Consider the following 25908-nt stretch of genomic DNA (forward strand, 5'->3'; position numbering starts at 1 on the left):
GTTTAGAAGCAGGCTGAACCCAACTGAGCACAGCTGGAAGCAGAGGGAGACGCAAAAGCCACGGGAAGCCCATCTGCTGCGCAGCTGGGTTCCAGGCGGCTTCCCGGGGCTGCCAGCGAGGAGCACGGAGAAAGGGGAAACCCTAACTCAAAAGAACACTTTGCTTACTTTGCAGTTTGGATAGATCATTCCCCAGGGTGAGAACAGCACATTTCCTAAAGGACAATGAGACGGGAGTGCCGGGGGCAGCCCGGAGGCGCAGCGTGTGGGGCAGGGGTAACAAGAGCCACATCTTAAACCCGTAAAAGTAGAGTAACGTGTTTTATTTAATTAAAATAGATTAAAAAACAGACTGTGTAAAAGAATTAGGCTTCTCAATAATTTACTATTATTTACACGAGAAATTCTGGTTGTTAGTTTTCTCTGTGAGGAGATGAACACGCAGAGCCCAGACCCTCCCCGACGGCAGAGGGAGACTCGCTGGGGGCACTCGGTGACCCCCTGATTCCCATCCACTCAGGTGGATATGGCAAATGTATCACCGAGATCCTGGTGACCGGCAGGAAGGGTGACCCTCAGCCGCCCAGGGGTCACTGCGCTGTCAGCCCTCGTAGGAGCCCCGGTGGGGACTCCTTCCTCTCGGGAGAATCGTCACCACTCAGAGTTCATCACACGGGCACCAGTCAGTGGTTCCCCTATGCCCGCGGCCGAAACCCCATTCACAACCAACCTTCCGCAAACACTCCCTTGGCTGACGTGAAGCCCACAGTTTCCGGATAGAAGATAAAAAACAGGAATGGAAGCTGCACGTCCTGGTTTCCAGGGAAATCCTGGATGACAGAACACACCTGCCTGTGTTGTCCAGAACTTGGTGACTTACCAAGATGCCACGCAAAATGTTCTGTGCGCTTGTGGAGGGAGGAGACGTAGGGGGAGGAGCCGGTGTCCAGACCCGGCCCGGGACGTCCTGCAGGCACTTGTGGCCCCTCCAGGCGTGGAGGGGGTGTGTCCCGGGGATGCATACACAGGCCAGGAAGACCCCTAGAAGCAGCAGGGGTGCCGGACCCCCGTGACCCGACTCCTGGTTGTCGGAGACTTACGGTCTCCGTGGGCGCGGGCGGCTGGGTAGGACCGGTCCCTGGCATCATGGACTTCAGTGGAGCCACGGTCACTAGCTGGGGGAGGAGGGGCCCCGTGGAGACTCAGTCCAGAATGTCCGTCTCGAAAGGCACCAGGTGGTAATAGGACAGGTTGGTGACATAAGCTGCTGGGTCATCTCCATCCTCCAGCTCGGAGGCAAACTCACCGCCGTTCTCAAACCTGAAATGGGAAAGCAGAGGTGAGGCCAGGGCTGGCTCACTGGCCCCCGGCCCCGCTGCACTGGACAAAGGGCAGACGGTCACTGGCAGGAGGGTCTTTGGATCGAACAGCACGGAAGGGCTCTCCACGACACCGGCCCATCCACCACCAGGCTGTGTGTGGAGCTAGTGTGGAAGGAACCATGATTGCAAATTGATCAGTCACGTGGGCCCGACTCCAAAGCCATCACGGCTTTGGTTTTCACGGCCTTAGAGACTGATTTACTCTCACTGTCAATATTGAGGCACCCATCCATCCATCCATCCAACCACCCATCCATTTATCCATCCATCCATCCGTCCGTCCATCTGTCCATCCGTCCATCCATCCAGCCTGCCAGCCAGCCAGCCATCCAACCACGCATCCATTTATCCATCCACCCATCCGTCCATCCGTCCATCTACCCATCCATCCATCCACCTATCCATCCATCCATCCATCCATCCACTCACACAGTGAGTATTTCTCTCTCCATCTGGGGATTATTCTGGGCCAGGCGCTGGGGACACAGAGTGGACCAGGCACAAGGACCTGCCACGTGCTGGGCCTGTGGACCATGGCAAAGACGGGTGAAGAAGGCCGTGTGGTCCCAGCTCCCAGCCTGACTGCTTCCTGGGCCACGTGCACACACGACCAAGGAGGCAGGAGTCAGGGAGGAGCTGGGTGAGGGCAGAGGTTAGCAGAGGGTGGGGTCCTGCATTTGGGTCCTGTATTCAATGTGGGGCATTACATGGCGGGCACGGGAAGAGCTCAAGGAAGGGTTTGTGCCCCAAATGTGAGGTGACCTAAATACCTTCTCAACAGGGATTCCCCAGGAATGGAAACCCTTTCCGCGCCCTGCCTGACCCAGCCTCAGCTTAAGCACACTTGCTTAAGCTGGACAAAAAGGACGACAAATGTTAAAAGACTCTTCACAGAGAAAACAGTGCACGGAGGACCTTCTCCCCAGGAGGGGAAACAGATGCTGCCTGTACCTTTTCCATTGTTCCCCAGCTAAGAACCAGTCCAAACAAAGGGGAGTGGCAGAGGGGGGCGGATGCAGGCCCTGCTCAGGGCAGCGGAGAGGGCCTGGGGCCACCGAGCACACTGTCCACACTGTCCCTGCTCTGACTCCCGCTGACTGAGACCTCACAGGAGTTCAACTACAGCGGAAAGCCGGGCAGCGACGGGCAGGGCACGAGGCGTCCAAACCACATAGCCGCCAGCCTGGCTACACTGGCTGGGGAGCCAGCCGGGATGGGGGAGGGGGAGGGCGGAGAGGTGCCCCCCCGCCCCGCCAGCATCCAGGGCACGTGGGGTGGACGGGGTCCCAGGGAGGCCTGCTGCCTCTAAGTTGCAAGGGAGAAGCGGAGGAGGCGGCGATGGCAGCTTCGAAATCAGACAGGAAAGGCATGGAGGTGGGTTTCCCTCTAAGTCCATGCTGACGGGCGTGTGTGGAGATGCGTGGAGCCCTGCGTCCGTGCAGGCAGTGAGGCCGAGAGGGGGCCCTTAGGTGCAGGGAAAGGCTCCGGGCAGGTGAGGGACGGGCCCGGTGGCGCCCACGACACAGCCCCGCCCAGCAGCTTCCTGCCCCTGCTACCCCTCCTGCCCTCAGATCCCCTGAGAACCGGGGAAGGAAGGGGACCTGGGATGCTCAGCGGAGTCTGGGGTCCCCATCAGCCCCCGGACTCCTCGGCAGGCCTGGCGAATCCCCCTGCTTCTAACCAGTGAGGACAGGGTCAGGGCTCGCCCCAGGCCTGGGCAGAATCTCCCGGAGCCTGGCAACCCCTCCAGCCAACCAGGGTGGTCACAAGGCAGAGGCCAGCCATCCCGCTCTCACTCACGTCCCCGCCAGGCACACACACTTGGTCCCTGAGTGCAGGGGGCTCTCCGGTCCGAGTACTGTAGCTGCTCTCCCCCAGGGACAGCATGGGGACTGACTGGTCCTAACAGCAGGCCCGGCAGCATTGATCCACAGCCTTGGGGCCACACAGCTGCTGTCGAGGAGCGCTGAGGACAGCTGTGGCCAGGAGAGTGGACAGGAGTCCCCTGGAGTGTTCAGACAGACCCTCCCGACAGACAGACGGCAGCAGACCATCACTGCGGGGCTGCCCGAGGTCAGGCACCTGGAGAAGTGCCCGGCAAGCCCGAGTTCCCTGGAGATGCTCCGGGGCCGCTCAGAGGCCGACATCTCCTCGTTAAGCTACCCTGGGATCGCAGAGGTTTCCCCGCGATCTTTCTCTCCCACCAACCCGGCGCTGCAGATTGAGGATGGGTCGCCCTGTCCGTGCAGAGCCCCGGGCTGGCTGGAAAAGTTACATTACAGCCCTTGCTTTCTCTCCATGCTTCTCCTCCAAAACGATTCATGGTTGAACTTCCTTCTCAGAGCTGGCCTCATGCCAGGGGCAGAGGGCCTCTCGGGGCCTCTGAGACAGAAAGGGTCCCTGGGATGCAGAGCCAGAGCCAGGACCCTGCAGCCCCTGGTGGTCCACCAACCACTCCACCAGGACAAGCCCGGCCAGAAGCTCCTCCCATGCAGCAGGACCTCCTTCCGTTGCCGTGTAATCCACGTCAGCCTCGGACCCACAATGCCAGCTCCAAGTTGGCTTGGGGGACCCTCGGGCTGGGAGCTGTCTGTGCACACACCGTGTGTACGATGTGCATGGTCCTGGCCAAGCGCGAGGCACGGCAGCAGTTGGGTCGGTCCTGGTCCGCTTTCACATGGGGCTGACGGGGTGCGGAGGGACCCCCGGACTCTGAGAGGCCCCCTGGTTCCGGGCTTGTGCCGGTCAAGTGCCCGCGGGAGACCCTGAGCTTCCAGAGCTGCCTGGGGGTCCCAGTGTCAGGCATCCACGCTCGTCACCTGAGCCTTCAGGAGATCCTGCGAGAGCACAGCGGTCCCACCCGGAGAGAACAGGAGCCAGGAGACGGGAACGAACTCCCTGAGTTCACACCGCAGGGAGAGCCCCGGGCGTGGCCTTGACAGTCACCAGAGCCAGGTCCTGCCCGATAACCCCGAGACGGCTGGCAGCACCCGGGGTGGCTCTCCTAGAGCCCCCATCGTGGTCCCTGTTCTGTCACCGAGGAAGGAAGCACGGAGGGCAGGGGGCCTTTAGCTGCCTGCCTTCTCTAAGCCGACGCATCCGCCCTCGCAGGGCAGGCCCGTGAGCCACAAAGAAGCCCCCTGGGAGGCGACGAGAGGTCAACACGCAGCTGACGCCCCCCACCCCAGGAGACCATGCCCCCACGAGGAGGCTTGTGGCCCCGGACCCTCCAGGGCCCAGCACAGCCCAGAGGTGAAGCCAGGCAACTCCTCCTGAATGTCCCCCCTCCCCACTGCCAGCCGCATGGTCACACTCTGTCCCCTTCCTAGAGCCCCGAGTGGGCAGGGAACCTGGCCCGGGCACTGGCTGACGGCTCGGGACCTCGTGTGTAAAATGACACTCGAATCAGTGCACTTACAGGTGCTCCGAGGGGTCCACAGCTGCGTGCTGGTCTTTTCCGTTTGGTATGCTGTGGTCAATAACGATTGTTTCGGTATTTGCTAAGCAAAATCCATTGGACCTCATGATTTCTGAAAGCGAAAGCAGTAAGGGAAATATTCAGAAGGGGATCCAACTTTGAAGTTTTGCAGTCTGGGCTCACACTGATCTCCCCACATCCCCCTTCTCCTACTGTGCTCCCTCCTTCCCCACAGTTTAGAGAATGCTCCGCCGCCCAGACTCAGGCGCCACACCTGCCGGCCCTACACCAGTCAAGAGGGGCATCTCTCCCCCGCAGAAAGGCGCTCTGGCAGTCCGAGCGCTCTCGCCATACGCCCGCCCTGTGGGTTTGAAGCTGGAGCAGAACGAGGCTGGGTTTCAGGCTAAGACGACTGCACACGACGTGGGCTCTGCCCAGGTCGCCTGACCTCTCTAAGCTCTCACCTGTCTCAGGTGAGGATAACACGGCCCAGGGTCGCCGTGAGGATCCAGCGCAATCCGTGTGCGTTTTCAACCAAACGGGTGACTCCGCCTTCTGCTTTATATAATCCTATATATAAACTGACTTCTCACCAACAAGCACAACTTGGAGTAATTTTAAAAGGGCAACAAAGAGACCATCTTTGTGTATCTACATTGGCTGTGCGGTTAGATTCCAAGTGCAAAGTCTGGTGCTCACTCAGCTCTAGAAGGGGAGCGGGGGAAGGGCAAGCCCGAGCATCGGTGGTGGCGGGGTGTGTGTGTGCGTGTGTGTGTGTGTGTATGCGGAGGCGTGGGCAGCTGAAACAGCACCGGCCTGGGACCTGGGACTCCACGGCGCAGCCCAGCAGGGAACCCCGAGATACCGGACGCAGTGTCCTAACTGGAAATTTCAAAACTGTCCTGGATGCTCTCCAAGGACCCTTCCAACTCTAAGAGCCTATTAGCTCCCAGGCTCCATCACGCCATCTGGTCCATTTAAACATAAGTGCACCTGACTCCCTTCTCCGACCTGGGGAAGCTCTTACTGATGTTTCCCGGGGACTGTGTGTCCTTCCCTTCCCTCAGTGGATCGCAGACTCTCCAGGATAGACCTGGAGGGTCACCAGGGCTCCAGCTCCTTGCGTGCATCTCCAACCAACCTCAGCCCCTGGTCGTCGAGCTCCACGCTCAGGGCCTCGTTTGTCCCATCAAATCAGGGCCTTCACTAACCTCACCTTAAAAACGTGCTTCAAACAGACTCTAAACTCCTACCGGGTCCTCAAATCCAATGATCATCATCTTCCCACTCAGGGCCTGATGCACGGAAACAGCTCAAGACAGCCCTTCCTCTGGCCCTGGCACAGGCCGCAAGGATGTCCAGCGTTACCCCGTCTCGTCGGGCATCTGATGCTATTGTTGTTTGCGGGATTGTTTTATTTCTTACATCTCACCGTAATTTAGATTATTTTATCCCCATGTACAGATTTGCTTTTTTTTAATAAGTGAAATTGTAACTTCCTATTTACTTTTAATCCTTCTGGGTATTTGATTCTCAGTTCTATGAATTTCTCTCCACATGAAGACACTTAGGGAAACTACACAAAAAAAAAGAAGAAAAAAAAGTCGATTTTCTCCTTGCCTCTGCCCCCCAGGATAAAATGACTATCCATCCGTCGGATTTGCCAAGTAACTGCTAAAATTTCCAATTGACTTTCTGGAGAAGTGACAGCGCTCGTTTCACTGGCCTTTCGAGGTCGGTCGCACTCCACGTGGCATCAGCACATGGCTCTTTCCCGACCTCCTCTCCCTGGCTGAGCCCACCCAGAGCCCACCCGCCTCGGACAGCCTGTAAGTCATGAGAAGGAGCTGAAAACCAGCGAAAAGTCAGTGCTTGGAACCTCTGGGGTCAACTACACCACCAGGTGCAAAAAGAGCATGAAGACGTTGACCAAAGCCTGAGTGGACAGACACTGCAGGGGACGACACCCCGACAGGAGAGATTAATATTCCCCTGCTTCACAATTTAAAATGCACAACAGCACAGAACCCCTTGCTTTACTGCTTGTATTAACTGACTCAAACCTGTCCCAGGAAGCACGTAAAACCTCAGGGGCCTCAGGACAGCCAGCTGACAGCCCCCAGATCCTCTCTCCCACCACCTCCCAAGGGAATTTGGAGGGGAGGACCCTACAAGTGAAAACAAACGTCAGTGCTGCAAAACATCTGTGAATGTCGCCAGGAGTCACCTTGTATAGGAACTTCCTCATCTATCTTAAATGTGAGATTTGGAGCTCTAGAAAGTGGAATCTAGAAAATGGAACCAGCCCCCAAAACAAACTTGTTACAAATCATTCCTTAGTTGTCTGTGCAGAGAAGCCAATTGTCTGCAGGGCCAGCTGGGCCCTCCAGGAAACTCCACTTCCGCCACTTAAGCGTGGGAAGCAGCTTACTCCTTGCTTAGCTTTTTCGTCCGTAAAAGGGGAATAACCGTATCCAGCTATCCTAAGGAGCACAGGTATGGATTAAATGAGATGGTTTTTATAAAGAATCTAACAAATGCTGGGGCTCACGAATGGTAGTTATTGCTATCGTTGTTCCAAGCGTCCTCATATCTGTTGCGTCACCCAAATAAAAAGAACCAAAGGAAATGCGACGTTTACTGAAAAGCTTCAGCATCTGAAGCCTGCCTTCAAACATACTGAAAATGGGAATTTCTTAGAAGTCAGCTTAGTACCTTTAATCACATACATGGCCAGTTCCATGAAATAGTTCGTTTTCAAGCCAGTTTTTTGCATACAGAATTTTCTTCACATGAAGAAGAGTCCTGCTTTGCCATTCTTACTTCTTAAAGCTTTTTTGGAGCTCATTTTAGAATTACAGGAAAGTTGCAAAAACAGTGCAGAGCTTTCACAGATCGCTCGGCAGCCCGTCCTTTGGTTAACATTTTACGTAACCATGGTGTGACGAGCAAATCCAGGAAACGAACATCGGCGCAATACTCTAAACTAAAACCTCCTGCACCTGAGTTTCACCCACATCCCTCTGTCTGTTCTGGGCCCGGCCCGGATCCCTCAGGGCAGGAAGATGTGGTGGTTCAGCCTCCTGTGACCCCTGACGGCCTCGAGGGCCTGGGTCTTGCCTCATCTCTCCTGTGGCTGCAACACTCGGGGCGCGGACTGGTGAGTCTTTCACTGACTGTGCCTCAACTTGCCTGGTGTTTCCGTGCTTGGACAGAGGTGGACGGTCCGGCAGGAACCCGCAGGGACGCTGCCTTCCCTTGGGCATCAGAGATCAGGAGTGCGATGCCCACAGGCCTCACTTATTCCTGGGATGTCGTCTGGATCTCTCGGGTCAGGAGGTTTTCTCCAAAATGAGGATACTCCCTCTCTCTTTGTAGTTGAGAACGATCCTGGTGGAGATGCAAGTGCAAATTCTGCTTCTCCTTCAACTTTCACCCACTAATCTCAGCATCTTCCAGGGATCATTCCTGCAACAATGGCTAGTGTCTGGCTGGTGGTGATTTGCTTTTCTTACTCGCAGCCCGTTTTCACATGCCCCATATGCCACCATAACTCACTTCATTAATTCATCTATTCTTTTTTTCCTGCGGACAGTCTCAGCCCTGAAAGCGTTCACACACTCTCCGATCCCCTTTCCTGTTCTACTGTCAACGTCTCTAGCAACGGAACAAAACCCAAAGCCGTGTAGTTTCATTAGCTGGAGACCAGGACTCTCCCCGCATGGTGAAAATTAAGTTGAGAATATACAGATGCCTGGTTACTAAAAAATGAAATGATTTTTGAGGCCAACATCAGTTAATCCAAGCAGCCAGAGCGAGGCTGGGGTTCATGCTTTCTTTTAAGCTGCACCAACACAGCCACGGTGTAGAAAACTAAATCTAAGTTTTCCTAGACTCGGTAATAAACTTTCAGATTAACACGGGATGAAGAGTGTTTAAGGCTGCACCGGTCCAAAGCATCACCTAAGAGGCCAGAGCACTCGCCAGAATCGGGGCCCCGGTGGGGGTGGGGGGGTGGTGGCGGTGCTGGTTCTCACACCATGGGCGCCTGGCGCCACCTAGTGGAGCCTCTGATCCCTAGCCGGTCAACCTAGAGGTCACTGCAGGAGGCCTGAGAGTGGGCCAACGTCAGGGCTGTCCGCCAGGGCACCACCTCCCAGGATGCCACATCAGAGGCTTGAGAAGGTGCTGAGAAGTCTGGGGGAGGGGGTGACAGTGGGCACGGCCGTTTCCATGCACGAGTGGAATTTAGCTGGACAGGAGGGACGTGGACGGGCAGGGCTTGTGGGGAGGGAGGAGACAGGGCCCAGCCAGCAGGAGGCCCAGGGCCTGGAGCAGAGGGGTCGACGGTGACATGGAAAGCCAGAGTGACCACTGCCTGACATGCCCAGGATGACAGGAAATCCATTAATGAATGAGCCAGGAAGTCAGGTCCTGGTGGCCGATGTCGGTACTGAGGACACACCCCGGGGAGAGGCTGGGCTGCTGGAGACTCAGTCCTCAGGGCGCCTGGCTCTCCGGGTCCTGAGGCCCAGCGCCCGGGGACTCCCGAGTCCACGCGCAGCGCAAATACGGGCCCAGACTGAGGAGCAGGGCTTGCCCACGCAGCTCCAGGCCCTCTGCGGCTGGCAGCGCTACTGTACCGAACAGTTTTCATTAGAAGTTTCTCTGAATTTGCCACATCCTTGTCTCAGTGGACAACGAAAGCACGTCTCACGTGCCATGGGAACTGCCCCACCCAGCCACGCGCTCAGGCAGAAGGAGGGCCAGCGAGGTTGGGGGCGAAGATCCCAGGGAGAACCCCTTTGACTGATGAGGGCAGACGAGGAGGACGGACCCCCAGGCATGGGAGACCCTCAGCTCTGGAAGGGGTGACCCCGCCAGCTTCCCGTGCAGGGCGGCCTTCAGGCCGTGGTCTTGGCACAAGGCTTCGTGCTCTCTGCAGCTGACTTGCAATAGCTGCTTACCAAGCCCACTGTCAGGCAGCCCTGTGTCACCAAGTGTTCTGTGCTGCACCGCGGTGGCTACAGTGACTCCCCCCTGTGATGCCCCAGCAGGGAGCACGATGTCCCCAGGACCCGGGCTCCCAGCCTGCATGGGGAGGCCAAGGCCCTGCCTTCCCAGACCTGCGTGCCAGGCCTCCTGAGCTCGTGGGCAGGAGGAACCCCAAACCTCTGTCCTCAGTTCTCGAAACAACACAAGAACGTAGTTAAAACCTCGACGTGGGACCCCAGCGCTACCCCTGTTCAATCCTGTTTCCTTCCTTTCAGCGCTTTGGGGTAAACTTGGGTCGTGAGTTTATCTGAATCGGCAGTAAAGACAAGGCACTGAGACGGGGGCTGGGGACGCCAGGTTGTCGCCATCAGAAGCACCTGCATGCAGCGCCGACCCGTCCCTCTTACGCCCTGGGGCCTTTGGGTCAACCTGCGCCTGCCACCAACCCCAGGCCCTGAAAGGATCCTGCGGCTCTCGGTTCTCCTGTTTGCTCAAAACAGAAAGAAATCAAGCAAAATGGAGATGCCAGGGCCGGGGCTCTTCCGTGCAAGACTGAAGGACAGAGATGCCCACGCTCCAGGTGACAGCACACAGAGCCCGACACACTCTGAAGCCTCTCTGAGCCTTGGACACTGGGGTCCCCGGACATCCGGTCAGGAGGGCTGACCGCCATTTTCACTCTCCTGTAGAGAAGGTTCTGGACGCTAGGCGTTAGCTAAGAAGAGGCCCCCAGTCCCCTGATCATCTTCCTAAGGACACACACGAAGCTCTCCTGGGAAGACGACAAAAGTGGCAGACACGCAAACCCAGGCTGAACCCTGTCCTGCGCACACACGGTCAGAGCGAAAAGTAACTTTTCCATCCCGGGTTCCCAGAACCTGCCAGCCCTGCCCGCCGTGCCCCAGCACGCAATTAAGGACTCTCATCCTTGCCCTGGTATATCACTCAGTAAGGACACTTTTATAACAGTGACGTCAGCCATCACCCCAATGTGCCCCCTCCGTCTTTCCATCACTGGGACCCAGTTCCTTTTCAGGTGATGGCTCTGGGCTCAGGTCCCCTCACCTGCTGATTCTTCCCCATCACCTCCCTCTGAGCCCCCCTCCTCCGCTCCCTCCTCTTTCCTTCCTTCCACTCAGAACTCAAGTGCTGGACACAGGGACCCCGCCCCGCCCCCCCGCCTCCCCTCACGTCAAGGTGACCTGTGGGATGTCACCGCTGGCCGAGCTGTATCCCCTCTGCGCCCGGCAAACGCCCACACAACCTCACTCAGGCCAGACAAGTTGCCTGGGGAAGCCTGGTACCTGAGACTTCCAGGACAGACCTCTTTTCCTACAAGATGCCCCTCACAGGCTTTGCCGACAGTACTGCAAAAACAGAGTCTACTGTCGTAGCAACACGTGAGGCCCAGATCTGAGGAAGCTGCCGCCGGGCTGAACCCAGGCTTCCCTCGCTCCCCTCTGACCCGCAGGACGGCTGACCATCCCCTCCTAGCGCTGCTGACATTTGTCAGAGGCTCAACCCAGTGTCCACGCTAAGGAGACCTACACCATGTGTCCCCTTCTGTCCCCTCGCCCTAAAGCCAAGAACCAAGTCAGTGTTGCGCTAGGCGAACTCTTATTTTTGCAGGCTGGACGACGCATTCCAGTAATTCACTTCAAAATGCCTCACTGAGGGCTTCCCTGGTGGCGCAGTGGTTGAGAGTCCGCCTGCCGATGCAGGGGACACGGGTTCGTGCCCCGGTCCGGAAGATCCCATATGCCGCGGAGCGGCTGGGCCCGTGAGCCATGGCCGCTGAGCCTGCGCGTCCGGAGCCTGTGCTCCGCAGCGGGAGAGGCCACAACGGTGAGAGGCCTGCGTACCACAAAAAAAAAGCCTCACTGATGCTTTCATCATAGACTATTTAAGTACGTTCCAATTTATACGTCAGATAACTCGCTTTGGAAGTAGGAAGAGTGTAAACTGCAGGTCAGTAGGTAGAAACACACTGTTTCATAAAAATCGGGAAACAGTCCCTCCCCTGCTGCTTCCACCCTTCTGTTGGGCTGTATTTCTGGATCCCAAGGTGGGGGAGGTGTGTCCAGCACGTGGACAGTGGGCTGGGAAGGTTTCTGGTGGCCCTGTGGCTCTCACCTGATATTTTCACCGGACTTTGAAAGCTGGGTTGAATTTTATGGACGTTGTCATTTTTTAACACCTGATCCAGGGGAGATCTTTCAAAGAAGGTGAGCACGACTTCTGACCTGGAATACTGGGAAGAAACACGTTCATTCCTACACAGTTTCCTCTCGTGAGGCAGCCCGTCTGACGCTGGTGGCCCCGCACTGCTCAGACTGCGGGACTGAGCGCGGACGGGGCCGCTTCCCCACTCACCTGTCAGGTGCTCAGGTAGCTCGAGGCCCAGGGACGGACAGGATGGGGACAGTGGGAACAGTTCGTGCCTGGTCTGCGCCAGCATTCACGCACGTCCATCTCCCCTCACTTTCCAGTAAACCGCGAGCCCGTCACTTCCGCTGCCTCCCCAGGGAGAAAGCACCGGAGCCCCCAGAGCCCGAGGAGCCTTCCTTCCCTGGGCTTACACCTAACCCCACCTGACACTTCCAGGAAGCGCGCCCCGGCCCCGCCCGTCCGCCTGCACCCACCTTGCACGCCCACCTTGCACGCCCACCTTGCACGCCCACCTTGCGCGCCCACCTTGCACGCCCACCTTGCGCGTCCACCTTGCGCGCCCACCTTGCGCACCCACCTTGCGCGGCATGCTGATGACGGCCTTGAGCAGCTTCTCTACTTCGTTAAGCCTGGTCTCGATGTCGTGGGCATCCTTTATGGCGACCAGCCCTGGGATTGAGACAGAAATGCCTCCATCAGAAAAACACACCAAGACGTGTGCTCCCGAATCAACTACAGAACAACATGACGCCTCCCTGGCGTCACCCTCCATGCAAGACATCTGGGAAGTTTACTCGGCCTCACGTGGGTGCAGCCCTGCCCCGAAAGCCTGGCTCTCAACCTCGTTTTAAGTTTCAACGACCCAACGAGTGATTAACGTGTGTGCTGCAGTGGACGCTGTCCGTCTGAAAGCCACAGAGACACCATCAGAGGCCTCTCCGAGCTGGACTCTCCAGCCGCACCCTGGACAAGGCCAGAGCTCAGTCCCCGCCAGCGTGGTGGCTGTAGCTGGGGGAGGCTGGACCCACCAGCCCCCAATGACACAGCTGAGATGACCACAGGTCCTGTGGAAACGGAGCCTGTGTTTAGACAAGTCATTTAGATACGGGCTTTGGAAGGGAAAAAATCACATCTCTACCCAGAGAAAACCAGCGCGGGCGTGACTCACAGCACTTTCCAGGAATCGGCTCCTACCCTCGTTCTGGTTACCGGAAGTCTCGACTGGCTACTAAAAAGCGCGGTATTCTGTCTCTAAAACACGAGAGCTAGTGGCACGGAGACTCGGGGTGCGTTTCTATCTTCCTTTGAGCAGTGCAGAGCACAGACCTTCCCAGCACAGCTCCTACACATCAGCTTCCCAGGGATGGAGCAGGTCACATTCCCAAGGACATTTCACGTGATCCAGGATGTTGGTCCCGGTGAGCTACGACCAAACCACAGAGGCTGAAATCCCAGAACTATGTTCAGTCACTGAATCCCAGTTTTCAGAAGTTCTGGTTTTGTTTTACAGGTGAGAAAGGGTTGTTCATTTTGCAGGCAGCTCACCAAGTCCACGTAGTGTTAAATTAACCTCCTAAACTACGTGATTGAAATTACGAGGCCCCGGAACGCGTGGTCCATGGAAACCAGGGGCGTCCCAAACACAGGGCGAGGCGCTTCTGAAGGCCTGGGCTGAGCAGGGGGTCCCTGGACCTCCTGGAGCACAGGCCGGGTGCACCTTCACCTGGCCACCCGGGGGCCTGCTTCTCAGTGGGCTATCTGGTCCTGCCCACCCCACCTCAAGCCACACGGACCCAGGCAGACAGCCAAAGACCCCAAGCCTCGGTCCACACAGCCCGCGCTGGCAACCTCAGCAAGACTCCCCAGCCATCGCCACAGAGAGGGGCCCGGGCCACCTCCTCTCCTCTCACCTAGGCTGCCTGGCCTACCCACCACCCTGCAGGCTGGGGGCAGCGAGAAGGGAGAAAGAACACCAGGGTGCCAGGGTCTCAGCCCTGAGCTTCTTGTTTAGAACTACACACACGCACAAGCACACACGCAGACACGCACACACACCCCTCTGTGACCTCTTGCTTCCTACGGACAAGTCTAGAGAGGAAAAGAGGGACGCTGAAAAGTCCTCTGCAAAGTTGTTTTTAGAGACAGGACAATTCTGTAAGTCGTCCCCAGAAAGAGCTTCTTTATTCTAAGACAAGCAAAACGACTGTCACGTTTCAACTTCTGTTACATCTAACACACTGGTGTTAAATCACTCGAGTTCATGGCACAGTAGTTGTGTTCTGTAAGGACAGTTCATAGGATCAGCCTCTCATCCGGTCAACGCATACGGCGTATTTACACCCACCTCCTAGGACGTAGAGCACGTGTAGCCCATGGTTGGGTTTACAACCACCCAGGGTACCATTCCGTCAAATAAACACACTCTGCTCTATGCTGATCTTCTTTCAGGGCTGCCAGAATTAGCAAGCAAAAAGCAGGACACCTAGTTCAAGGTGCGTTTCAGATAAACAATGAATAATGCAACAGTATGGATAAACACACTAAAAAATTATTCAGTGTTTATCTGAAACTCAAACTTACTTGGTGTCCTGTACTTTACCTGGCAACACTATCTTCTTGGCGACCTGCTTTCCAGACGAAGCAGAGAAAGGCAAGAAGTACGTGGTCAGGCCTCTGGGAACACGTAAGCGTTTAGGCTCAGCGCACACACCCTGGGGGTCCAAGCCTCGCCAACCTCACCAGCTCCACTGCTCTGTGACTACCACATCCTCATCCCAACCCCGAGGAACAGGTCCAAGGCACCACACAGCACTGCCTCTGGGGGACTCATGCCCACTGGCCTTCCCCCACCTCCAGGCTCGAGTGGGAAAATCCCACCATCTCTTAAAGGCCACGTGGGTTGGGACACGCCTTCTGCTCTGTGAAGCCCCCCACCCACCAGGCGGGACTCGGTCTGCTCTGAGCTCTGGGAGAGCTCCATCCACCCCACCTCTGCAGCACTCACCGCTCTGCAGCAGACCTGCTCCCTCCCCTGTGGCCTCCCCAAGCCCACCTGTGAAGCTGAGTGTAGGAGGTGCCCAGGGTCCCCTCCTGTCGTCAGCCGTCAGCACAGGGCCTGACACTGACACTGACACCCGCAGGGGATTCACTGGTCGTTGGTCGTTTGTTGATGGAATAAAGTTGCACAAGAGAACAGAGTCAAGGACGAGTTATCGCCTGTGTGTGTCCAGCAGCCTACGGGTGCCAACCACGTCTCTTGCTTCTCGGGGTCACTGACCCCAGCGGATCCCGGCCAGCAGGCTCAGGGTCACAGGCCTCGGACGACAGCTGCCCGAGACCGAGGTGGCAATAAACCCACCTAGTTGTCGGCCACTCTGGTTTGGTTCCATCTGTGGAAGCTGCGACCTTATCGCTGCCTTTCACCTGCCTTTATGCTTCTGAGGAGAAGCCCAACGGTGCTCTCTGGAAGTGAAAACATGCTTCACGACAAGAGGGGCTGAGAACATCTCAATGGCGAAAGCACACACTGGACTCCCTCCTGCAGGAACAGTGACAGGGGTAGTTTCTTAAGCTTTGGCTTTTGGTTGGGGGCCCCTCGTCATAATTTATCTCCCCGTGGCGTAGTGGCTTCTGGGTGACAACCAAGGTGATCGGGCTCCGCGTTCCCACGGTATGTCCTCCTTTCCCCAAGGAAAGCCGTCCACGTGAATGACAAGGACGCCCACCTCTTCCCTGGGCAGGGAATCAAAGGTGGAGATTCATGAAGCTATGGCTTCGGCTGGGCTGACTGGCATCCATCTAGGGGCGGCCCCCAAGGCTACCTGGCCCCCACAGAGCGCCTCCCTCACCCCACATCAGGGCAGGAAGGGGTCACCACTGGCTACGGGGCTTCCAATGGCCTGGCCCCTCTTCCAACGCCAGCACCCACGTTTCCCTCCCCTCCTGGGCCTGGAAATCTCCCTCCTTCAGTTGTTTTAAAGGTGTTTCCCATTAAACAGGGAGGTGTACTAAATGCGGAAGGAAAACATTCAAACAAACAAACAAACCCAAAACTGTGCTTTGGGGCCACAGTGCAGAAATGAAATAAAGCTTCCTTTAAAATTTCATGTCTCAAACCCACTGAGGTCCGCCCCCATCAGCTTTCTCAAGTTCTCAACTGTTGGAAACCGAAACACCAGCTGGAAACACCCAAGATCAGCATCAATTCCCAAAATGACACAGCACCCGGCGCGGGGTGTGAGCAGAGCCCACATCTGGGGCCTGTGTCATTGCCCAGGACAGACAGTGGATGGGGACGCTCAACTACGTACAGGCAGTCGGGGGGCTTTCTGTCCTACCTGCTGTATTCTTCCTTTGTGACCCAAGAGCTTTGGCTTTTGATGACCGGCAGAGCTTTTCCAAATGTCACTTGTTTACAGTAACTATTTTAAACTTCATTTTCAAAAATGTGCTTACGTCCAATAATTTAGGACTATCTAGAACTTTTAGCTTTTGTATTCCAAATATGGTTGATCGAACGAAAACTGTGGGGATCTTGTTTGACTCAGTTTTACTATCTGAGATCGTGATTCTAAAGAATGCAAGCGGATAAAATGGTTGTAAATTTGCAGTTGGACAGAAAAACTCAGACCCCCCCCCTTGGTTATGAGGCTGCCGTTCCAGGGCCGGCCAGCAGGAGGCGCCATCAGTCCATGGAAGGCGCGGGACGCAGTCCAGCGAGGACAGCGGGAAGGGATGCGGTCCACCCGCCACACCCAAGTTCTAAGGAAACTGACTCAGAAGACTTCACAGCCCCAGGAAATTTTCTAATTTCTGATAAAGCATCATCACTAATATAATCTCAATTTTTAAAAATTTCACTCTACACAATTTGTGATGTGAGAAATTTATCCAGATACAGCCCAAAACTTTGAAACTGTAAGATTGATGACACGACTATGTACATTTCGGTATGTCAATTTCACATCCCTTTGGGGGTTGAAATTCAGCCTTGAGCAGCCAGGGTACCCCTTCTGTCTAAACTAGTTTACCCTTGAAAATCGAGAACTCCAAACGAGCTTCTGTCAGTTCCTGGGTTAGGTCTTTATACAAACACAAACACCTGACGCATTCTCGGAACCCAAACTGAACCCAAACTGTATCAGCACAAAGATCAGGCTGAGGGAGCAGACACGGACCAGTGTCCTAACCTCAGGCACCTGGTTCCACGTCCTACTTCCGTGGGTGGAGGCCTCGGACTGAACATCTCTGGTGACTGTCCCAGCCTCCAGGGACAGACTCAGGGCTGAATCTGCCTGAGCGCCTTCTGCCGCTGTAATTCTGGGAGTGAAGACACATGCTTCTCGGGTCAATTGGGAAGGAGTGTCCGTTACCCAGAGGATGCCAGTCCCTTAAGAGGAGACTCCCATGGCAGACCCCGGGGAAATCTTCTGTGATGTGGACTTTCCAACTGAGTCAAAGAAGGCATAGTTCAAAAGTCCATCCACGCAGAGCCCAGAGAAGCAGGCGGCTCGGGCGAGGTGCGGAGGGCACTGTCACGAGATATATATTCTTTAAAAGCTGAGGATCGTACAAATTTTGGAAATAAAATATTTTAAAATTTCCAGGAAAATTGTCAATGATTACTTCGTAAATACTTGTCCTCTAAATAGGTAGTCAACATAAAACCAGCAGGGACTCACTCAGCGATGAGCTTGAGCTCAACCAAAGTGGTTATTCTCTGCTAAACTCAAGCATCCCCACGCAGCCCTCGCTCCCTGGGACCCCGTGGCGACTCTGACCTCACAGGCTCCATCCATGGGGTCCCACCCTTTGCCCCCATGCCCACCCTGCTGCACACAAGGCTCGGTCCCCCTCCCCCATCACCCTCCCCTGGCCCAGAGATGCCCAAGGCAACACTGATGGACAGGAACATCTCCTCCCCGTCTTTGCAAGGACGAGAAGCAGGGCAGGGAAAGGAGGCGGAGGAGAGAGACGAGCAGAGACAAGACAAGAGGTCCGGAAGCCCCGGGAAGGGGCTGCGGGAAGACTTCTGTCCTCCGCTTCTTCCCAGGCCTGTGAGATGCCCGCCTCTCACCACATCCCTCCGCCAGCCCCTCCTTCTCCGGCCGCCTCGCTCTTCTCCCACCACAGGCAGAATTCCTTACTAACCTTCAGACTCAACACGGCTAAGGAGTCACTCACTCCGCCTTAGTCCGTCTTAAAACTTGGAAGGAATTTAGGGAATCAACGCCAGCTGTCCCAGGCTCTCAAAACAGGAAGCACTTGATCCCGAAGCGGGCACCAGGCGACAAGACCTGCCCCTACATGCTGCCCAGGATGACGGACACGAGGCCAAGACTGACCGCAGGGAGGTGTCACCAGGAAAACCCAGCAGGGAACCTGCAGCGCAGGGGTGAGGGCGAGAGCGGGCCGGAAGGGCTGAGACAAGCCTTACACACCCCTGGGGGCCAAGGGGGGCCCGGCTCTCCACCCAGGCTCTGCCCCCGTGGCAGCTCTATTTCTCATAGAAAATACACACTGAGAGCATCTGCCTCGGAAAACTGCCCCCGAGCCTGACCCACGCCAAGCACCAAATCCCAATTTCTGGACCAGCAAAGCCCCAGGCCTGGTCGGTAGGGGTCCCACTGAGGTATCGGGTGCCCCACTCCCCCGGCTCTCAGGCGCCATCGCCGTCCCCACCTCCCTAGGACAGGAGGCTGGAGGCCACACCCCCGCCGGGAGGGCTCTGGGTGAGGGACGCTGGCTACCCAGAGCAAAGGGCAGAAGCTCCGCCTCACACGGTGCCTTCCGTCCAGCATGGCTCTGTCGTGGCTTCAGCGCTCACAGCGGCGGCCATGCAGATGCCACCCCTGCCAGCTTATCAACCCTGCAGCGGTGGCTTGAGCTGAACCACCTGCCTCAAGTCACGTGGGGGGAAGCCGGAAACAGCCCGACACCGCATCCTCACCCGCCTCAAGTCACGTGGGAGGGAGCCGGAAACAGCCCGACACCGCATCCTCACCTGCCTCGAGTCACGTGGGAGGGAGCCGGAAACAGCGCGACACCGCATCCTCACCCGCCTCGAGTCACGTGGGGGGGAGCCGGAAACAGCGCGACACCGCATCCTCACCCGCCTCGAGTCACGTGGGAGGGAACCGGAAACAGCCCGACACCGCATCCTCACCTGCCTGGTCCCAAAGCTGCTGCTTGGTGCTTTCGGCCGCTCAGCCCAACCTCCTCCCGCCGTGACCTCGTGTCCCCAGGCGGGTCCACCAGTCTCGCAGGGCCTGGATTTTCCCCTGCGGGAAGCAGGGGGTTCTGGTGGTGAGCAGGCACCGTGGTAACAGCCTTAATCCCACGTCCGCTCCTTCCCTGCCCCCACCTTCGGTCCAAATGCCGCTCGTCGTGTTTCCTACTGACTGTAAGTCACACACCAGCACAGGACGACGGAGGTGCCTGTTCTTAAACGTGCGGCACGACCTGCAGTGTAAGTCGGCAGCGGAGCAGGACCCACGTCGGGGCGGGGGGAGCGGGGCCCTGCGGGGCCTGCCTGGAGGACAACGTCGCGGCACGTGGTCTGTGCTTCTATGTGACACAGGACACGTCTTGTCTGTGCTGCCACGGTTCAAGGGAGCCCAGGCCCGACCAGAAGAGAAAGGCGTCCAGCCCTTCGCCTCAGGCCCCTCCCTGCCCCCGTCACGGGGAGGATTTGGATCCAGTGCCTGGCGGGGGCGGGGGGGGGGGGAGCTTCTCAGGCCCATTCAGGGACATGGGGACCATCTTGTCAGTGGTGACGACCGAAAGGGCTGGTGGCTGCCTACTGTCACCCGAGGAAGTGAAAGTGAACAAGAACACCAATAAAAACGATTTCAGTGGGACAACGTCAACCCCTGGTAACGCCGCGCCCTCACTCCCTGTTCCCTATGTACTCTGCTGACGGCCGCTGCCCCTGCAAGACGCCCCGCACCAAGGGGCCGGGGCCTGGGGCGCCCGTGCTCGCCCGTGGGGTCATCGCTCCTGGCCAGCCTCTCCGCGGCCCCGCCCTGCAGCTCCGCACCGAGCCTCACGGAGCGGCCACACGGCCCCGACCCTGCTTCGTACCGCAGAGGCTTTGCTGCTGCCTTCCGCTGCACGCCCATCTTCCCTAGTTCTGACTGCTCCCAACCAGAAACACCTCCTGCTGTTTGGAAAAGTGTTTATAAAAACGCACAGTGGAGGCACACCAGGCCCAGAGTTGTTAAAAGAGAGAAAAGGACGACGGCGTCCCTGGGGGCCAGCCTGAGGGCACCCAGATGCTACCAGCCGGTCCCGGTGCTGAGATGCAGAGCCAAGTTTCCCCTTGGAAATCTAGTGGGAAGTAAGCGAGGCCTAGAAGCTCCAGAACCAACAAGCTCTGTGAGTTTCTGGCCGCTCCTTCTCTGACTGGGAGTTAGCCCGAGTCACCTGGGCCCACGGCACGGCCGGAGCTCTGACGGATGAGACCATGGGACCGCAGAGCACACCGTCACTCACGGAGGAAGGAGAGTCCGGACAGGGAACTCGGAACAAAGCCTGAGCGACAGCAGGGTGTGGGTCTGGGAAAGAAACATAAAACCTTAGGAAGAGAGGAGACAGCCGGCTCCCGGGGGGACAGCAGAGCCCGGCAGCCCTATATATGGAAGAGATTCGAAATAGGTCTGTGAATCAGAAAGATCACCCAAAATGCCCCAGAGAAGTGAAAAATGCCCCTCTCCCCATTAGAAGGGGCAGGACCCCCTCCAGGGAAGCCATGCATGGGGGCGGGGCTGGGCTGTGAGGGGGGAGGACAGAACCCCAGCCCACTGAAGGGCCCGTCAGGCCGGACAGAGGTGGCCTCTGTCCCCCCGATCTGCTGCCCCGACCTGTGGGCGGCCTCTGCTCTTTTTTAGCCACTTTCACTAAGAAAGGAAACTCGGGGCTCTGCAGTTCACCCCCAGACCAGACAGCGATCTACCCCTGCTCGTTTCGGGGAAGCACAGAGCTTCTCCCCATCCACGTGAGAGCAGAGCCTGGGAGCAGAGCGCTGTCCCCTAGAGCCGTGGGGAGGCGGGGTGTCCTGGCTGGCGGACCTGCGCCCAGGCCTCTCTGGTCGGTGCCGGACGCCTTCGCTTCTGCCCCTCCATCTCACATCTAACAGAAGGTCTATGAAGACGCAGGCAGATCCACGTCCCCGGTGACAGGGGTGAACAGACGTTACCCCAGCACCACGCACAGGATCTCAAGGAGGGGCCTTATTTGGAGAAAACACTAAATACCGTGTTCAAAGCTGGGCCCTCCGTCAGCTCCCCCTGCGGGCTTCCTGCATCGCCCAAGGCTCCCCACACCCACATCTGGTCTCTCCATAGACCCTGCACTCCCTCCCAGACACGTCCGTGTTTGACCACTTCTCACACCTTCCCTGTCTCCCCGGCTCGCCCTGGTCCTTCTCCAGCCATGCTCAGCACAGCAGCCAGCGTGCCCGTCACATCAGGTCGCTCCCGTTCCGAGCTCTACATCTCCGACAAGAGCCCCACGCTGAGCGTCATCTGCCCACTCCCTACCTCGATCTCCCATTGCTTCCACCCCCTTCTCTCCCCTCCAACCACAGCGGCCCCCTCAGGACACAGGGCCGCCGGGCACATGCCGGCCTCAAGGCCTTTGCACTTGCTCTGGCCACTGGCTGGAAGCTCTTCCCCAGGCACCCACATCGCTTTCTCCCCACTTCCTCCCGGTCTCTCCTCACAGGTCACTTCCTCTGAGCCCTTCCGGACCAGCCCATCTGAAAGTGAACCCCTCCCTGCCCCTGCAAGTCATAGCTCCTCTCCTTCCTCCCTTTTCTTTTCTTCTGAAGGTGCAGAACCATCTAACATTTTTTTTAACTTATCTTCTTTATTATTGGATTTCCCCCACCCTGAATATAGAGTCATGAGGGCAGGGTTTGTCTGTTTTGTTCACTGCTGCATCCCCAGCGCCTAGAAGATGATGGTGCAGGGGAGGCATCTGGTAGGTACTTGCTGAGTGAATATAAAACCAAAGTGTTGATTTGACAGTGATCAGGAATCAAAGGTCACCTGACTACTTTGGAAATAGAATCTGTTTCTACAGTGATGACTTCATAAGGCCTGAAACAGGTGTTATTTTTTAAAAAGGATCAAAATAATCCAAGAGCCCCAAACAGTCACTGGGGAAATTCTGCATCCTTGTCTTTTAAAGTGTGAACCTTCCCAGACGAGAGATGGAACAGGCAAGAGACCTTGCCACATCTGGTCAGGAGCCCTGAACCATGTTAAGTATTACGTAAAGGGGATTTAAGTCAAAGACTCGGCCCTACCTGTGTCAGAGTGTGGAAAGAGCAGAAGGGGACACCTTGGTCACCCAGAGATGATATGCACAGAGAGCAGCTACCTCCCTCCCCCAGGCAGGGGCACAAGAAAGGAAGGACGGGTATATCAGATCCAGACGCAGAAGAGCACAAGGTGAGAGGCCAAGAGGCCAAGGAAGAGGACAGAAGAAGCAAGACTAGTCCTGAGGGCAGCCTCGCCCAAACAGAAGACCAGAGAGGTGGGCGAGTGAGCCCCGTGCCGCCACTCCACGCAGGGGTTTAAACATCTCTGCGCACGTGTCACCAGGAAACATACACGTTCCACAGACAGACAGCCAAGGCTAGCACCAGTGTGTGTGCAGAATCAAGGAAAAGTACTCTCTGCACAGAAGCACTCTCCCACTGCAGTACTCCAGGGACCAAGACAGAGGGCTCAGCATCCCCTTCACTGCACGCAGAATCAAAGATGCAAGTCGGACCCAAGGCGCTCCCACCCCCTGGAGGTGTTCAGTCCTGCATTTACAAGAGCTACCAGCCTGCTGCCAGCACGGGTTCTCAAACCTACGCTTGCAAAGCTTTTTAAAGAGATGAGCGGGCCAATGTAACCCAGCCCAGAAACATGCAATAAATTTAAACTGAGGGAATCTGATGGGGAATTGCACTGAGAAAACCTGGCATCTCTAAAACAGCACACACATCTGGATGCCTTTTGTGTGTACGGTTTGTATGTCCAGACGATCTGTTTATGCAAATAGGAAATCCACCTGGAAATAAGGTGAACGCTTCTTTTGCATTATGGCGATGTATTTTACTTAGCAAACGACTTCCCTGGACTTTCCTTCCTTCTAAGGAAGGAAAAGGCCTTCCCTTGGGTGTACAACAAACTCAGGTAGTGCTGGGGGAGGGGCCACTTGCCTCCAGGCAGAGAACCTGGAACCAGACAGAGGGTTCAGGTCGCCTGTCCTGCGGCCCCGGGCCTCCACCTCCTCTCCTCAAGGGGTGCTGAGCTGGCCTTGCAGGAGGCCCTCTGGTCAGGACTCCAGCCGAGAAGACATTCCCACAGTCCACCGTGGGCTGTTCGAAAGGCCTTCACACACAACTGGTCCTCACCTGACTGCCGCCCCGCGTGTCCCCCACTAAACCTAATACCCATTTCTTGCCGATTTTTCTCCCTTTAGACACTTGAAAGCAGCTATCATACCCCTTCTGCGCCTTGTTTTCTCCCTGGTGGTCACCCTCTTCCTGTCTCCTTGCGGATGGTGCGCTGACACCTCGCAAACCCAGAACCAACCAGGCACAACCTGTGCGGAGGGACAGAGCCCAGGGCGTGCGAGTGCACAGCGCACCCTAACCCTTGTGCTCCGGGTAAGGTGGTTTCCTCACCAGATCCCAAGGCGACTGAAGCTCCGCCCTCCTCCCCACCTTCTATGACCCTCACCAGAAGCCGCTGGGGGTGACAACAAAAGCCACCTTTGCGGAGGGCTTACTACTGCTGGACACTGAGGGTGCACTCCAATCCGCACAAGAAAAGTGAGTGTCAGGTCCTATGTTACAGGGGCGGAGCCAAGTGGGGAGCCTGGAGTCACAGCTGAGCGGGGTCCTCTGACAGAGTGAGACCTGGAGAGCAGGCGGAGGGCAGAAGGGAGGGCAGGCGGAGGGTATGGGGGAGGGTATGGGGGGAAGGCAGGGGAGGGCGGGGGGAGGGTATGGGGGGAGGGCGGGGGGAGGGTATGGGGGAGGGCAGGGGAGGGCGGGGGGGAGGGTGTGGGGGAGGGTATGGGGAGGGCGGGGGAGGGCAGGCCCTCCACCAGCTCTCGGGGACTCCTGTTTGTTTATGGCCTGCCTTGTTCCAGCATCCATTTGATAAACAACAACACACACACACACACAGTAGATCAAGGTAAACTGCTGCCATGCTTGAAATACCACTAAACTCCCTCCAGAGCAGCACGAAAGCGAGACTCAGGGGAGCAGGGCCTGCACACGTGCTGGCTTTGGGAGCCTTTCCAAGTGACGCGTCTGCCCGAGAATGTGTCATGAGAATGAGCTAATTACCCATATAATTCACACACGGGTGGGAGCTGTCCCGGGGAGGGGGGCGTGGGGCGGAGTGGAGATTATCCCAAGACCTCAGGCAGACGGGCAGCTTCAGTAAATGCCCCCTAAAGTGCCCCAGGGATCTGCTTAGAGGAAGGCGCTGGGAAGTGTCACCAGATTCCCAGCGCTGCAGGTGGTCACGCGTGTGTGTGGGAGGGGGCAGGGGGGACCCCAGTCCTCCTGCCTCGGCTTCAGCCTCTCGCTTCCTCTCCGCGGCCTCCAAAGGCCAGCCCGTGGGCCGAGAAGAGGAAACGGGAAGCCACCCAGTCCCTGCGAGCCAGGAAAGTCACAAGGCGCGGGAGGAGGCCTCTGGGCTCATCAAACTCGAATGCGGACCCACCCTGGTGGCGACGGAGGCCGCGTGGCACCGCGCACTCGGGCTGTCGGTCACCGGGGACAAGAGGCGCGGCCCTGCCGGGGGTGGCCTCGGAGGGGGCTGCCAGACACGACGCGACCCCAGCTGGACGCTGTCCTTAACTCCTCCCAAACGTCCCCCCCGCCTCTCCGGCCGCGGCCGCGGCGGGAGTCGCAGGGGCCGCCCGACACTGGCGCGGGCCGGTGGCTCGCCTTGGGGACGGTCAGGACGCCCGTCTGGCCGGCCTCGGGCCCCGTGCGCCGACTCCTGCGCACCAGCCACTGCACTTCACCGCCCGGGGGCGGGCGGAGGTCTGAGGGTCCCTGTCCCGTGCCGGGGGCCGGGATGTCGCGATCCCCGCTTAATAACCGCCCCTGCGCCCCCTCCCTGCACTTCAAAGGAGCCCCCGCGACCCCCTGCCCCAGGCCGGGCCCGCGCCCACCTTCGCGCAGCGGCGCGAGCGCCAGCTCGGGCCGGTCCTCGGGGAAGGCGTCGCGGAGGCGCTGCCACAGGCGGCCCAGGTCGGCCAGGCTGCGGTGCAGGTAGAGCACGCTGCGGTCCGACCACTCGGTGCGGATCTCGAAGAACTCCTCCTCGTCGCCGCGCCGGCTGACGATGAGCCGGCGGATGCCGTTCACCCAGCAGCCGCGCACGAACATGTTCACGAGCGACGTGCCCTCAAACACCGCCGAGGCCATACCGCGGGCCGAGCATGCCCCGGCCGGCAGGGGGCGCGCCCGCCCGGGCCTGGGTCCGCGGGGAGTCCGTCCGGAGCCGGGATCGGTCTGGAGCCGGGGTGTCTGTTCGGGGCCGGGGTCCGTCCGAGGTCTGTCCAGAGTCGGACAGATCCAGGATCTGTCCGGAGCCGGCGCTGGTCGGGAGTCTGTCCGGAGTCGGAGTCTGTCTGGGGTCGGCCCGGCCTCCGCGAGCTCTCCGGGATGGCGCGGCGACGAGCCGCGGGTTCGGCCGAGCGGCGGCTTATAAGGCGCTTCCCTTCGCGGGCGGCGCGGCCGCCGACGTCGAGGCCGCGGTCGCGTCCGCCTTCCCCGCCTCCGGGTGAGAGGACGCGCCAAGCGGAGGAGGGGGGGGCCTGGCCTCAGCGCCCCGCGCCGCCTCCCGAGCCCGCGCTGCTGGGGCCGCGGGGACCCCCGGCTGCCTGGAGGGGCGGAAACCCGGGCGCCGGCCCCGCCTC

General features: G+C 57.9%; 1 protein-coding gene across 1 annotated transcript; it reads right to left on the reverse strand.

Moving 5' to 3' along the window:
• Nucleotides 1-310: 310 nt before the first annotated feature.
• PXDC1 (PX domain containing 1) lies at nt 311-25887 on the reverse strand. The gene is made up of 5 exons (XM_082663622.1): nt 25159-25887; nt 12542-12633; nt 11929-12046; nt 4801-4912; nt 311-1320 (listed from the first exon to the last, which is right to left on the reverse strand). The coding sequence occupies exons 1-5, from the start codon at nt 25412-25414 to the stop codon at nt 1203-1205; spliced, it is 696 nt and encodes a 231-aa protein (XP_082519748.1). The 5' UTR covers nt 25415-25887; the 3' UTR covers nt 311-1202.
• Between the last annotated feature and the right edge of the window lie 21 nt (nt 25888-25908).

The sequence above is a fragment of the Grampus griseus genome, assembly GCF_964374135.1.
Source record: "Grampus griseus genome assembly, chromosome: 10".
NCBI classification, from domain to species: domain Eukaryota; kingdom Metazoa; phylum Chordata; class Mammalia; order Artiodactyla; family Delphinidae; genus Grampus; species Grampus griseus.

Coding starts and splice junctions, on each gene's coding strand:
- PXDC1 (XM_082663622.1), bottom strand. CDS start 25,414: ATGGCCTCGGCGGTGTTTGAGGGCACGTCGCTCGTGAACATGTTCGTG. Junction 12,634..25,158: donor GCTCGCGCCGCTGCGCGAAG/GTGGGCGCGGGC, acceptor TCTCAATCCCAG/GGCTGGTCGCCATAAAGGAT. Junction 12,047..12,541: donor TCATCAGCATGCCGCGCAAG/GTGGGTGCGCAA, acceptor GTTTCTTCCCAG/TATTCCAGGTCAGAAGTCGT.